Raw genomic sequence first — 15,684 nt, forward strand, 5'->3', positions numbered from 1 at the left:
CTACTTGAAAGTAGGAATAAGGGATCTTGCGGAAAAGGGCTTATTCCTTGAAAGAAGGAATAAGAGATCTTGTGGAAAAGGGCTTATTTTCCGCAAGATCCCGTCTAGACTGGCGCTTTTCTCCGGCAAAACCCCAAGCCAGAAAAAAGCGGCAGCCATGTTCATGCAAATACCGCGGGGGATATTTAAATCCCCCACGGCATTTGCAATTCCGACTGGTCTCATTAGCATCCCTTTTCCGGAAAGGGGTGCCAATGTAGACACAGCCACTGTGTAGATAACAGCACACCTTGGCTGTGTCTAGACTGGCCAGATTTTCCGGAAAATCAGCCGCTTTTCCGGAAAAACTTGCCAGCTATCTATACTGACCGCTTGAATTTCCGCAAAAGCACTGACTTCCTACTGTAAGAAATCAGTGCTTCTTGAGGAAATACTATGCTGCTCCCGTTCGGGCAAAAGACCTTTTGCACAAAACTTTTGCGCAAAAGGGCCAGTGTAGACAGCTCGGATTTGTTTTCCTCAAAAAAGCCCTGATCGCCAAAATGGCGATCGGGGCTTTTTTGCGGAAAAGCGTGTCTAGATTGGCACGGACGCTTTTCCGCAAAAAGTGCTTTTGCGGAAAAGCGTCCATGCCAATCTAGACGCTATGTTCCGAAAATGCTTTTAATAGAAAACTTTTCCTTTAAAAGCATTTCCGGAAAATCATGCCAGTCTAGACACAGCCATCATGTAAACTCACTACATTACATTCTCTAACACAGTAAAAACATCAGATCTCTGACTACTTTCCTACCTGGAAATTTGACCATCTCTTTAGCAACAAGTAAATTTGTTTGACAAATTCAGTGTCCTTTTCTTTTTTTGTCCTTGCATTTTTTTTCTGGTACCTTGTTGAAACTATACTACATGAACTGATCGCAAATATTCAAAATTTGAGGTGTGCTGCTTAGTTGTAATTGGTCGAAAAGCTGAATGGTGAGAGTCGCAAACACCTCCGGCATACACATTTGAATTTAAAATTCAATTTCCACAAATATTCACCCTGGTCACTAAAGTGCACTTTACACAAGCATTTTTGTAAACAGACCTCTACATCTCAAACGTCTGCAGAGAGCAAAAGTGGAAGTGGTTGAACCAAATTAGTTTGCCAAATTAAACAAGCAGTTGCACAAAATGTTTGCAGTATTGTTTGAGTGTTAGACCTGTCCAGCATATACATTTCTAGTGGGGAGGAGGGGTCCCGAATAGATCTGGTAGGATCAGGATCACTTTTTCATGGCTATATGCAAGGAGTCCCAAAAACTTTTTCTATTGAAATATGGGAGCTTGGTATGGAAAACACTGAGAACCACCAACCTGATAAATGCAGCACATGGGACATTTTACTGGATTGAGAATGGGTACAGCACATGCACTATCAAAATGTTCTGAATATTAAACTCTTCAAAGGGTGAATAACCTCATTCCACTGTGCTGGAATTGTCTGGTATTATATATTTACCTCAGGTTGCTTTTTTCTTGCCACTATTTGAAATAGCCTTAGAAGATGGTGCTGTTCTGTTTGCTCCAGCTGAGGCATCAGTGCCACGAGCTCCGTCAAATGACTGTTAATTGGCTGTGGGTGTTTTTCATACACAGAGGGCAATACACGCAGCAACATTGAATTTCCTGTTAGAGTGAAAACAGAGTAATCCAGAGAAATGTGTTTCAAAGCTTTATTTGTCATGCTGGCCTCTCTCATACCAACTTCCCTATCACCGAGTACCTGTATACAGGTGCAGCACATTAACAACTTTTAATTTGAGAATCACTGGAATACAGAAAAACTAAACAAAGTACACAGAGGTAAAACATGTATCTTGAATCAAGGAACAAACAAACAAAAACAAACCCAAACAAACAAATTACTCAAGGAGGAATTTCCACTAGGTGAAGCAATATGGGGAAAATAGAAAACATTTCCTAATCATTATTTCCTCATCACTATTTTCAGCCTTGAGTGCAAGCACTTGTAAATGAAGGCTGTCTGATGAGATCTCAGACTTAGATGATATTTAACTGAGTTCTAAAAGACAGAGTAAGTGTGCTTTTAAATGAACGTGAAAGGGACAACAGAACGTGCAGTAACTATTTTTCTCTTTTGCTGTGATTAAAAGACTCAAATGAAACAACGAATATATTTAAACAGTATTTGGTTATTTAAAGAAATAAACAAGCATGAAGGTGAATTTGAACATAAGTGGTTAGGGCGTCATTTCCCGGGGTCAAAGGAAAGAGATGGGAGAATCAATCAGAGAGACACATGCAAAACACTCTCACACTTTTTCTTGTGTTTGAAGATGTGCCTGTACAATTTAATTTGAAACCAAGTCTCTCAGAAATATACATAACAAGCTGTACATGCCTGTCTTGGAATGTTTAAGTTGTATTTCCACGACATATGGAAAACATCTGCCTATCACTATGTAGTATGGATCCACTCTCTAAATCCTTTAAAGACTTTAAAGTACTTAAAGTCTCTGTGGATTTGGTTTCCAATAGGAACAGGAATATTGGCCTCCTGCTTTTTCTTCCATTTTAATTTGTGCTTTGGAAGATAAACAGGCCATGCATTGGATTCTAGAAAAAGTTTATATGTGTTAGTTGAAAATCCTGCAGTTAGTACAATTTTACCACACCAAGTTCAAAGAAGATACAATAAAGGCCTAATCAAAAACTGACTGTAAATTAAATTAAAGTGTAACTTTGAATAGCCTCAGTGTTATTTTTCATAGTGCCAGCTTGTAACAACCAACAGAGCCTATCACACCTACAGACAATACCACAGTGCAGCACGTCCAGCCATACCCCCATTCCACTCCTGACTCTAGAGAGTAGGTAGCCTTCATCTGTCAGAAATCCTTGGTTTCCCATATAGGGTAGTTTTAAGAGAGCAGAACAAAGGGGACTTGGCAGGATCTAGGCTATTACCCTATCATTATTCATCTGTGGTAACTGAAGATTTCTCAACCATGATCAGAAGTGATGTGTTTTATATCCATATATACTGGAAACGTGTAAATCCCTGCCCGGTATTTCCCCCTCTTATACAGGAGGGTCATACATCTTTTTCTTTCGCAACAAAGTTTGTTTCATGTAGGCTGTGCTATAAATATAATGTTTGTTAAGCAATTTGGAATTTTTCAGGATGGACAGCATAAGGGACAGTCATAAGGGAAAGATATTTGCTAATGAATTATCCCAAAGAAATTAGCAGGCAGGGGAAGTTATTTTCCTACCTCACAAGTTCAGTTTTAGGTCACATTTTATCCACATTCTTTGTCCAAAACCCCCACAGATATTATTGGGTGAAATCTTAAGAGAACCTAACTTATTTAGAACAAATTTCACTGTAAATTAATGAGAGTTGTGCTCCTAAATCACTTAGGCTTCTTTGAAAATTCTACCCAGTTAGGCTATGACTACACTACAGGCTTCTTTCAGAAGAAGCTTTTCCGGACAAGATCTTCCAAAAAAACTCCTTCTGAAAGAGTGCGTCCACACTGCCAAAGTGCATCGAAAAAGTGATCTACTTTATTGAAAGATAGCGAAAACACTGAATGGTCACTATCTCGCATTTAAATTGTGATTACTATGGATGGAGTAGCCACCAGGACACCTGTGCTTTTTCTTCTTTCCTCTTCTTGTGAAAGAACTCCCTCTTCCCCGTCCACAAACACCTTTTTCTGAAAGAGCTCTTTCGGAAAAAGGCCTCTTCCTCGTAGAAAGAGGATTACCGATGATAGAAAAACCCCATTGTTCTTTCAATTTTCTTTTGAAAGAACGCGATTGCAGTGTGGACATGAGTGAAGTTTTTTCAGAAAAACTGCCATTTTTCTGAAAAAACTCTGTTGTGTAGACATTTAGATGTGCGCATGCAGTGTAGGGGCCGCATATGGCCCCTTGGTTACAAAATCGGTTTATTTTGTCATAGTCACATAGCTAAATACCAGACAACAAAGGCTATACTGAAAGGTGACGGGTATCACTGGGGAAATGACCAATTTAGCTACCGCAGCATAGCTGATACAGCTATGTTGATCAGTTTCTCTGTGTAGATAAGCCCTTGCATGTCAGTAAGTGGGGCTAGCAGAGGTCCAATTTATAATGATAGATAAAAGAACAACACATTACACTGACTTAAACTTCCCTAGATTTCCCCTTGAGTTTGAACTGAAATCTACATTTTAGTGACTAGTATAAAGGAGTGTAGATACTGTGTCCACTTTTGTGGCTAGGGTTGGCACTGCAAATGAGCCCCGGCCTACTTTCTCCCAGGGGAGTATCAGACAATCCCAACAGCAGGAACCAAAAGTCGGACACTAATAAAAAATAAGTGAGTGCCCTTCCATCAAGTCTCCTGGAAGGAGCTTGTTTAATAGCGGCCCTTACTTCAAGGCCCCTATTTACAAGCTCCTCAAGCAATGTCTCTGAATCAGGCTAGTCTTCTGGAGCCTGAGAGAACAATCACCACCCTTGGCAAGATGGATTACTTCTGCTCCTGTTTAAACAAGTCAGTACTAAGGCAGAGCAAGGAACCTCCTTCGTTGCACCTAGACTGTTCTTCTGAGTCTGGGGTACCCCTGAGAGTGGTTGTACTTTCCCTAAACAAGTAGATTTAATCAAGTATATTTTCTTTTCTGGACTATTTAGTTCTTACAGAAATCCTGCATTCCTTCCATATGCAGTTTAATAAAAGTTGCATCTCGCTGCTTAATTCTATGCATTCTATGTCCTCATTTTGCTACTGTGTCCACGTCAAGGCTCTGTGTCTCTCTGCTGATCTCTCATTATGAGTATGTGCAGTGCCTAATACAAGGCCCACAGAGTGCAGTTAGCACCTCTTGGGGCTACCATAAGTAAACTTTTACTTAACACACTGAGGCTTGCAGGTGTTGTGGGGAAGGCAGAAAGTTCCCTGGTCATCTGTCAATTGGCTCACGGACAGAAAGTTCCTTCTTGACCTCCCAGACAGGTTCCTTCTTGACCTCTCCACATGTCTCCTGCACTGAGCTAAACCCTGGGAGATAGGGAATTCTGGCCAATCAGCACCAATCACCCCCAACTGGTAAATGAGTGCCACAGTCTCCCTCCCCTTGCCACTGGGACTGTGCCCTTCACTGCTGGTCCCATCAATTTTCCCTGTTCACTGCTGCAGGTGGGTGGCATTCCAACATGTATGAAAAGTGTAATGTAATGATGAAGAACACCCAGTGATTTTTTCTCCACCCTGCCTATAGGTCTAGGGCTACACATTGCCTTTGTTTTACAAGCTGAACTCCCAAGGATGGCAATGCACATTGTTATCAAAGACTCATTACAAAACAGGACCCTCTCCACATCTCTCTCACTTGCTGCTGAATCAAGTTTTTGTAAAGAGCAGCACTTCACTCAGTGCCTGGCCAAGAGTAAAACACCATTGTATAGCAGGGTCTTCCCAGTATATTCTCCTCGGTTAAGATGGATCTAATGTCTTGTGATCACTGATGTGTATCCAGAGGTTATCACAGGAGTATTAACAAATAGCCAAACACCAGCAGATAGTACTACTTAACTTCATACAGTACATAGACAGACATCACAGTCATTTGTTAGCCATATGAATATGACATTGGAAACAAAACTCATCCTTCCATTCCATAAAACATAAGTCCCTCACATAGTATACTTTCCATTAGCTTTCACTGTTAGCACATAGCTCCTCTTCTGAGGAGCTGTGGATGCTAAAGGGATAGACCATTTGGAAATGAGAAATGTTAGGGCCAGGACTAACATTCCATGCAACCAAGGCTATTAAGGGATTCGGGCTGAAGGTGAATTTGACAGTTTCATACCATATGCAGATATTTGTGTTGCTTTGTTAAAAAAAGACACCTTCAAGGTAAGATGAGGGTGTTAAAATACAATAAATTGGGAACTAAGCTAGGAGCAAGAAGTACTTTATCTTGCATCCTTCAATTGCTTTTTCTGCTACCCTTTTGTAACCTATGTGCATGAAAGCGACACTCATTTTGCATAACCATGAAATGTCAAATTGTTACAAGTTACACCCTTTTACTGCTTATTATCATTTATACCCAGTTTCTAAGTAACTTATACCCATCATTTCATTTACACCATCATGTTACCATTGAACTTGACCCAAAAGGAGGACACTGAAACAATAAAAGGTTCAAACACTTTTGCAAAGTGTAACTGAGTTCTCCATAGCTAGACAGACAAAGGTAACCTATCGACCAACAATTTCATATAACACCTATTGCTAAGCAACAGTACTATCTAAGCACTGGATGAATAGCTTATCCAAGAGTAATCCATTTGGGGCTTTTTCAAGTTAATTGAAAAATGCTGGCATTGTATTTTAGCTTCAATAGTCAAATTATGCAGCTGCTAAGTGAAAGTTACTTCTGAAATAAAATACCTCTATCTAAAAGAATTCTAGCTGTTTTAGTTTTTCTTCCAATCCTTCCGTGAAGAGAGACAGATCTTAATATAAAATGAATTCATAAATAGGTTCACTGGAAACAACTTGTTTTATAAAAAGGGATGTAAAATAGCACAAGAGAGTAAAAAGATTATCCTGCTTTCATCCATCAGATTCACAGAGATTTAGTCCCCCTTGTTCTCTTTGTCAGTGCTGCCTCTTCATGTTACAAAAGTCTAGTCTCAAAGGAAAAGTCACAGTTGCAAGAGCAGCTTTCCCCATTCTTTCCCCTCCTCAAGTTAATCCACCCACATTGTAAACTTTTAAGGTTCAAGATTGTGCAACTTGCACGCCTCCCCCTACTCCCATCCAAAAAAAATAACAGTCAGAAGCACTCTTATTACAGCAGTGGCACTGGCGTTACTCATTCATTCACATTCAGGAACTCTCCAAGTATTTATTAAGGGCTTTCTGGGTCTGACTCTGATAGTCTCATCTCTTCTCAATTCTGAGAGATCTTAACTCCAGAAGACTCAGAGACTTTTAGGAAAAAGCCGCAGAATGCTGTCTCAAGAAATGCTTTCTTTGACAATTCTACTTTGTGCTCTCTGGTCTTCCTCCTCTGCTCTGAACAATGAGGACTATGATCTCATGTTCCTGAATTTCGAGAATGAAATAGAAAGCATGGTTCCTGCTACTGAAGAAAGTAAGTGGATTTAAACTAGTTTTGTGTTATTAAACACAAGATAGCAGTTTCTATAAAAAACAAAGAGAAGCTATTTAAATCATGCTCTTTGTTACTTAGCTCTTGCAACAATTATTGAAAACATACTATTTTTAAATAAAATGAAAGTTCTTTTGGAAAAGCAGATTAACACAGACAGATGATACATATATTTTAGCATGTTCCTGAAAAATCTCTCTATACCCCTTATTATCCAGTTCTTCCTTATGAAAGAAATGTTGGGAAGGAAGCTAGGATTCTTAGAAAAGTCAAATTACACATTGCCTTGCCTTCTGTTTTAATTCTGAGGGAAAGCACTGGCAGCTTAGAGAGCATAGGCAATAAATTAGGAGAGATTTTATTAAATAACTCCTTTGTTTGAAAACATGAAGAGAAATAGTAACATCTGTGTCTTGTTCTTCAGCTATTTCATGTAACTGTCAGCAAGAGCATACAAAATGGGACAAACTCTTCATCATGCTTGAGAACTCACAGATGAAAGAGAACATGTTGCTTCAGTCCATTGATGAAATCCTTAAGGTGGAACTGCAAACACTACGAACAGAAATGATCCAGTTTGTGGCTAACTTTGCCGGCACATGCACCACCACCATTGAGAAAGTCACCTCCCAAGTCTTGTCCCAGGTGGACCAAACACTGAGGAGGAACAGCAATCACATTCAGGAGTCCAAGACACTTCATGAATCTGAGCAAAGAAAGATTCTTGATGAGATTCTGCAGCTAAGTCACAATGTGTCTAACAGACTCACCCAGCTGGAAAGCGTTTGGCAGAGGGCAGCTAAAGTGGAGACAGGTTTTCAGCAGCCAGATAAATCCAGTTACATAGCTAGAGAGGACAAGTTCATTTTGAACTCTCTGTGGGAAGAACTACAGCAAACACGAGCTGAACTGAAAGGATCGCAAAAGTGGGCAGCTCAGCACTCGCTGCCAGCTGGTAAGTCTGTGCCAAGTAGCACATGTCAGAATTCTCTCTTTTAATACCCTGTCCAGAACAGCAATGTCCAAACCTCAGACAAGCATTCTTAGGTCATGGATGTGTATGCTCTCTATAAAGAGCTGGCCTGCTTTTCAAATGTGAGGACCAAAGAAAAATCCAATAAATTATTATTAGAGTAAATCAACCCCAATGGTTATGCTGAGGCTAAGAGAGGCTTCCAGACTAAGGCTGTGATCAATAAACAGTAGACATAGTCTGTTTAAAATAACAAGGAAATCTTGACATTTTCTTGCTCTTCATCTTCCCAGGTCCAGATTGCCACCTTAGTTCACATAAACCTTTCATTTTCTCCATATCTGCAAGGCTTTACCTTTTCTAACCCAACTGCTACATCCATCTCACCAAATTCTAGCTGGGCACTAGGAGCATCAACTCACAATGTCAACAGGCAACAGCTAATCAAATGTCATGCTTCTGGGCAAATACAACTCACCCTCGGCAGGTCAGGAAGAAACAGCTTTCCCTGTGCATATTGTATATAGGGGTTTGTTTTCTTTTTCAGTATGAGACACTGATGAAATCTAAGGTCTGGATACTAGGCTAGATGGGTCCAGCAGCTTGAGTTAGTATTTCAAATCCTGTGTTGTATATTTTCTATACACTGTTGTGTGGTACCTGACTGAAGTAATTGTAGAAACTAAAGAGGTATAAGAAATATTACTCCCACCACATTACACATTTTTCAGATATAAAGCTCAAATCTATTGAATGTCTATAACTCCAACTGTCATAAATATTACCAATATAACGATTTTATGGACCAAAATTTCTAGCAAGGACAAAAATGCATGCACATTGGAATCATAAAACCCCATATTTGTGTATACATGTGGGAAGTGAGGAATGCAGTTACACAGTTTGTGCTGGAGACCATGCAGTGATGCTGCAAATGTGAGTTCTTACAAAAGTAAGCTGCATGTGTAGGCATATATCATACAGCTTTGAAAATGTAGCCATAAATGCAAACAATAATTCACATTTGTACCCATTAAAATAATATTAAGGCATTTTATAACCTTGAACAAGATGTATCCTATAACAATAAACCACAAATTCAGTTTTAATTTAGAATAGCTTTGTAACCAGAAGCAGTGGGTGAAAATAGTATAAAGTGTCATACTAGCATGGGGAAGAGAGGAGGGTGATAGAGGCAATGATTACACAGCAATATTCCTTTAGCTTGTGCAAAATGTTGTCTTTTCCAAAACTAGTATGATATTAAGATCGTTATTCAAGTCTCTCCCTCAATATGCCAAACTCATACTATGAAAGAAAAGTGAAGCCGCTCATTCAGTTTTCATTTTTGCATATTTGTATGAACCAGAGGGCAAGATAACTTAGTAGTAGTGTTCTGACATGTTTAACCATTGCATTTCTATCTCATATCCACTGTGTGTGAATCCAGAGTAATGCTGTTGATTCATTAGACTTACTCCTGAATTACAGCTATGTAAATGTGGCAGAATCTCTCTACATATTTTTACAGAAAATATCTTATTCTATCTATCTGTTATAATATATTAGTAATATATATATTTAAATACTTCATATGACTCTCTGGAGATCTTTTCCGAGAGATTTTCCAGCAACTGGTTTTGATTTCTCACATCTTGAATTACTGCCAGACGTACTTCTTAAGGGATTTTCTAAACACACTTTTGTTGTTCTTCGATGAAGCTGGTTTTAATTTTGTTTAGTCCTCAATAATAAAGCCAGAAACTCTGCTAATTAAAAAGCTGTTTCAAGATAGTATTCCTAACATTTTTAAGTAGTGTCTATCTACAGCTGCTCCCCACCATATACCCACCCCTCAAAAAAGCCAATGAAAAAAATATTTATTGTGCTGAAAGTTCAAAGCAACCAGCATATGAAATAATGCAGCAGTCTAATCCTGGAAGGCAGAAAGAGTCTTCATTCATTAAAACAAAGATTTTAGAGCATATTTTAGACATTTTAGCTTCTATAGCTTGCTTCAACAGGAAATGTCAGCTTAATTGTAGCAGAACCTCTTCTAAGTCAACTAGAATATTAATGTATCATATATTAACTAGACAACAGTATTGAGACTGTTAAATATGCCTGTGGATTTATCATTAGTTACTTTTCTTTCTTGAATGGATTTCTGTTATTGGCCATCATTAATCTAATTTTTGTTATCAAGACACCCATCATCACTGATTGAATATGGGAGCAGAGCTTTTTAAAAAATTAGTCTTTTTAGTTCATTTATATTAACTGTCGGGAGGGGAGCAATTTAGGGCAGTTGAAAGTTAATGAGTAATAGCACTAAAGCCACGTTTGGAGTAGGCAAGCAGTTTTGTAAGTTCCTCTGCATGGCTCTGTCAATCGCCTGCCTTCCAACACCCATTGTTCTGGTCCATGCCTGGAGAGACCACCACCTGTGACAAATCAAGTGAAGAAATTATGGTGGGGATAGATATGCACAGGGAAGTAGGATGAAAACACTGAGCTCATTTTCACATGGGAACTAATCAGGATTTTAATCTATTCTAGTTGAAAAGTTGTTCTGTAATGTATTGTGTGCCAGATTCTGTTCAGTTACGCCAGTGTAATTAACTAGAATAACTGGCATGGTGTCAGTGGAGTTGCTCTGGATATACACTGATATAACCATGTTCAGAGTCTGGCACAGTGGGCCTCTTTGATTCCATTCCTTTCTATATGCAAAAATATTAAGAAATGAACGACAGCATTTCCTTTACTTAGAATTGTGTTTATCTGAGTCATAATGTCTTCATGCTATGTCATGTGTTCAGAACACCAGGGAAATTTTTCAAAAGCAGCTAAATGATATAACAGGGTTGGTCAAAGGTGACTTTGGCACTTATAAGCTTAAGTCTCTTCAAAATCAATGGAGCATAGGCTAGTCTGTCACTTAGGCACTTTCCAAAGTTGTAGCCATTATCTAATATGGTAATACACTGTATTGTTCTTTGTAATCCATATAGTATGTGATCATAGCTATCCAATGTTTGTGTTTCACAAGTTATAGAAGAAATTTCCAGCTACTCTAAGAGGAGCGTATAGAGGCATTGAGTTTCTCTCATGACAACAGCATTGCTCTTTCCATGAAACGTATTCTTAGGGAGAAAATAACACTGAGACTTAAAAAAAAAAGACACACATGAAACAAAATGTGTCATTGTGCAGAGATGCTGTAATTTTTTTATAGCCACTTCTTTGGGATGACCTGTCTGATTCAAGCCACTTCTTTGGGATGACCTGTCTGATTCAAGCAATGTGATTATCTCAATCCCATGGCAATAAAAGATTCAATTCATTGAGTTGATCACACATTCCTACAATATATTGCATGGTTTGGGATTTTCAAAGAAGCCCAATCCCTTTGAAAAGCCCAGACTAACGCAGTAAGTTTATGTCAAGAATTCAAACTATGAAGTACAAATACTTCACCTTTTACAGAAATTAGATGGGGTAGAATAACATTTCTAATTCTGTTTTTCCCCCCCTCAGGATGTGAAACTGCGATTTTATTCCCAATGCGTTCCAAAAAGATCTTTGGGAGTGTTCACCCAACTGTTGAAATGATGCTTCAATCCTTTACTGCCTGCATTTGGGTCAAAGTGACTGAGGTGCTGGACAAAACGATTATATTCTCCTATGGAACAAAGAGAAATCCATATGAAATTCAATTCTATCTCAGCCGTGAGTCTGCAGTACTTGCTGTGGGTAGTTACCAGAACCAGTTAATTGCTCCAAACACAACTTCTCCTGGACAATGGGAACACTATTGTGGCACTTGGAGCTCAGACAACGGGACCATATCATTGTGGGCAAATGGGGAGCTTGTCGCTACTGCCTCAGAAATAGCAGGGGCTCATACCATTCCTGATGGAGGAATTTTGCAGCTGGGCCAAGAAAAGAATGGTTGCTGTGTCGGGGGTGGTTTTGATGAAACTTTAGCCTTTTCAGGAAAATTGACTGGTTTTAATCTCTGGGATAGAGTTCTCAGCAGTGAGGAGATAACAGCACGGCCTAGAGCAGAAGATTCATGTAATATCAGGGGCAATGTTGTTGGGTGGGGAGTGACAGAGATTCTGACACATGGAGGAGCTCAATATATTTCTTAAATACTGAGAAACTAGATCCTGAACTGAAGAATGAATTTTCATTAACAACAATATACCAATAGGTACAAACAAGAGGGTCTAAATTCTTAAACTTCAAGAAAAAATTGTATTACAAGTACACAAGAGGTATTCAGGTATTGGATTTGATCTCTGTCTGCTGTCTTGGCCAAATTATATTGGAAAAGATGTCTTTAAATACAGATAAACTGCTAACACTCTAACTTAGCGTTTTCAGATTCATGGCCATGGGGCTATTTGCACACAGTTGAGAGCAAAATGTTGTGCTTACATTCATGGCTAAGCTAAAAATATGCAAACAATGGCTGGAACTGCTTTTATAGAACTTACATAAGACTGTTGCATTTGCTCTGTGATTCCCAGTTTGTTTTCATATTGTTAATGTCACTCTTATAAATGAAACATCTGTGATTTATAAAGTAATATTTGTTGTTGTTTATTACTCTTTGTTACTGGTATGTACACTATCATGAAGTTACTGTCTTCTTTGAAACATTATTTATGCTAAGGATTATTCTAATGTATAACTAGACATAGTATTCCCCATAATAGCCCAGTGTTACCTTTTGTGAAGATACAGCTGTATTATATTGTAAATGGATTTTGTAATAATTTTATTGAAATTATTTTTGTAAAGTTGTCTTGTAAATAAAATACTTTATCAAACTGACACTGCCCACAATTTGTCCAGAAGATGAATGTTGACAGTAATACATTACATGCTGTTTTTTCACATCAAGTGTTAAGGAGGGGCAAAGCAGGCAGGGAACTAACTGGCTGAGGCCTCCACAGGCCAAATCTTGTGTCTTGGGAAGTTGGATTCAGTCCCAATCTTTGTCAGCCCTGCAGTAGAGACTTATGTTCTAAGCTCCAGAGGTTCCCCGGTTCAATTCTGCCTACAGACAGCTATCTTACAGTATCACAGAAACAATAAGGAATTCAGACAAGGTAATTTTCTCTCTACCTTGAAGTTTTCTGCCTCCAAGTACACACTCTCTCTCTCACACACACACACACACACACACAGTGGCATCTAGTGCAGGCGTTCTCAACCTTTTTCTTTTGAATGCCCCACTCCCAAATGCCAAAAAAATTCCATAGTCGGGGAGGGGTGTCTCTGGGATTCAGCCTTGGGGAAGGAGGGGCTTCTGCCCTACAGAGTGGTTTTGCAAGCCGTATGGGATGAGGAGCTCAATGGTTTTACCCCCCAGGGCAGGGGACTCAGTGTTTCTGCCCCTGGAAGCATTGGGGCAGCTCCGTGCTTTGGCTTGGGACTTCAGCCCTGCAGGGTGTCTTATGCTGTGGCTTGGGGATTTTGCTTGATAGAGTGCTGGGGCCCAGAGCTCTGGATGGCTCAGCTTGGTGGAACTCCTAAAATGGCTCTCAGTGCACCGTGGACTCCTGCTGATGTTGCCAACATGGCTTATCCTACCTACAGTCTAATTGCTCTGAGACAAACAGATACACCAAGAACAATGTAGCTGCATTAAAAATGTTCAGTCATACAAACTTCAGACATTGATTCAGTGAAATTTACAAACAATCTTTGCAGTGGAGAAAATTATGAGATTCCAAGATCAAATAGCATCCCAAATAATCTGCTCTGGACCAGAGGATGCACCTTCACATTTCAGGGAACTCAGACATTCCAAACCAACAACTTTGTCAAGTCCATCTCTATATACTTTGTTCCATAAAATATAGACAAACACATACATTAATGTTGCAGAACAATTACAACTTCAAAAAATAATTTTCAAGACTATCTCTACCCCACTTCCCTGTTCCTGTACCTAACAAAAATGCTATGGTTCTGGGATAGCCTTTCATCTGCTACCACACCCGGTCTAATTTGGAAATGTTCCGTAGCTGAAGATGAATACCGTATGCTCATTTTCAGGCCTTTGATTCCCCTCCCCCACCCCTCCTCCTTCAACTGGACACCCATCTGCCTACCAGCTGCTGCTCTTTTCTTCTTATTCCCCTGAGTAAAATGGAACCTTCCTCACTACCCCAGCCACCTCCTCTGGGGGTCAGAAATCTCTCTGCCAAGCCGGAAGTAGAGTGCCTCACATTCCCTGCATACCCAGTGCAGCCCCATCTCATTCACTTTGCAATCTGTGCACTGAAGGAGGTGGACTCCTGTAGAAAATATAGCATGTGGGCACATAGCTCATTGTGTTGTATTGCAATTCATCACTCAGGAGGCAGATTTAAGGCTGTGTGGGTGACTTTGTTGTTTCCCAGCTTTTGGTGCTTCCCTAACTTTAACATTCTTTAATGTCTTCTTCCTCTGGAATATATAATACGATGCCTGCTAGTAAACACCAATATCCCACACTGAAAATACTCCCTGGATGTTGCAAGCTTTTGCAGACCCAGTATAATTCTACCATGTGCATGTGGGAGTATGGGATTTAGGAAGCCTGCTGTGTCCTGTCAGGGCTTCCTTCGCACTAGCATGCAAGAAGCTCTTGGGAGTGGGAGGGACAAAATCAGGGCCCACAGAACTGTAACAACATGGATCGACTGACCACATTCCTCCATAGAAACCATCAATAATGGGGTTCTGAGACTGCAGTAGTGAATGTGAGGCAGCAATGCTGCTATTCCTTGGAAGTGGGAAGGGTTCTGTCTCTCCTATTGCCATCATGGAACTCCTCAACGCACAGTGCCTTTATCAGTGTGGGGTGCAGGTTGTGCACATCCATGTATTGAAAACTGAGTTAGTCTGTTAGGGTTCGTCTACACTGCACGCTTATTTCAAAATAAGCTACTGTGGAAGAATTATTCCAAAATAACTTATTTTGAAATAGCACGACTACACTGCAGGGAAGCCTCAAAATTAGTCCAAGGTAGGCTTCCCTAATGTAGATGTGCTATCTCGATTGAGAGCCCCAAGAGGAACTGGGAAAGAATAACTTAGAATAGCCATGGTGAGGGGCTATTTCGAAATAGCAGCAGTGGAGCATCTATACACACCTTATTTCAAAATAGCTATTTCAGAAGAGGAGCTATTCCTCGTGGAATGAGGTTTACAGAAATCAGAATAAGCTGCCTGTTATTTCGATATTATTTCAAAATAACGGAATTGCTGTATAGATGCTCGCATAGTTATTTCAGAATAATTATTCCGAAATAACAGTGCAGTGTAGACACACCCTTAACGTCACCTCTAAACATAATGTACTTGTTAAATATTCTTCCTAAACAGCTTTTCATGGCTAATAAAAGATAGACACTCCCTGAGTTACAACCACCTCCACTTACGACCATCTGCACTTACAACCAAAGCAGTCGTAAATGCAGATCTGAGTTACGAACGGCGATCTGCACTTATGAGCAGCGC

The 15,684-nt window shown here is 39.7% G+C and overlaps 2 protein-coding genes across 20 annotated transcripts in view; one reads left to right on the forward strand and one right to left on the reverse strand.

Annotated features, from left to right (window-relative positions):
• The window catches only part of VEPH1 (ventricular zone expressed PH domain containing 1), a 206,920-nt gene that overhangs the window by 132,015 nt on the left and 59,221 nt on the right, over window positions 1-15,684 (reverse strand). For 18 of the 19 annotated variants that reach the window (XR_012906258.1, XR_012906259.1, XR_012906257.1 and 15 more), the window contains one exon: window positions 1,502-1,668. The exons of the other annotated variant lie outside the window; for it this stretch is intronic. Coding sequence is in view for 13 of the 18 variants with exons in the window: in XM_025184859.2 (XP_025040644.2) it covers window positions 1,502-1,668 (167 nt within the window). In the remaining 5 variants the exon portion in view is untranslated. The remainder of the gene's footprint in view (window positions 1-1,501; window positions 1,669-15,684) is intronic. 19 annotated transcript variants of the gene reach the window in all.
• Window positions 6,886-13,005, forward strand: PTX3 (pentraxin 3). The gene is made up of 3 exons (XM_006123464.4): window positions 6,886-7,169; window positions 7,612-8,142; window positions 11,701-13,005. Exons 1-3 carry the CDS (start codon window positions 7,025-7,027, stop codon window positions 12,315-12,317), a joined length of 1,293 nt encoding a protein of 430 aa, XP_006123526.2. The 5' UTR covers window positions 6,886-7,024; the 3' UTR covers window positions 12,318-13,005.

The sequence above is a fragment of the Pelodiscus sinensis genome, chromosome 10, assembly GCF_049634645.1.
Source record: "Pelodiscus sinensis isolate JC-2024 chromosome 10, ASM4963464v1, whole genome shotgun sequence".
Classification (NCBI taxonomy): domain Eukaryota; kingdom Metazoa; phylum Chordata; order Testudines; family Trionychidae; genus Pelodiscus; species Pelodiscus sinensis.

Excerpts from the sequence above, each read along its gene's own strand:
- PTX3 (XM_006123464.4), top strand. The coding sequence starts at position 7,025 with ATGCTGTCTCAAGAAATGCTTTCTTTGACAATTCTACTTTGTGCTCTC. Across the intron at positions 7,170-7,611 it reads GGTTCCTGCTACTGAAGAAA|CTATTTCATGTAACTGTCAG; the intron begins GTAAGTGGATTT and ends CTTGTTCTTCAG. Across the intron at positions 8,143-11,700 it reads TCAGCACTCGCTGCCAGCTG|GATGTGAAACTGCGATTTTA; the intron begins GTAAGTCTGTGC and ends TCCCCCCCTCAG.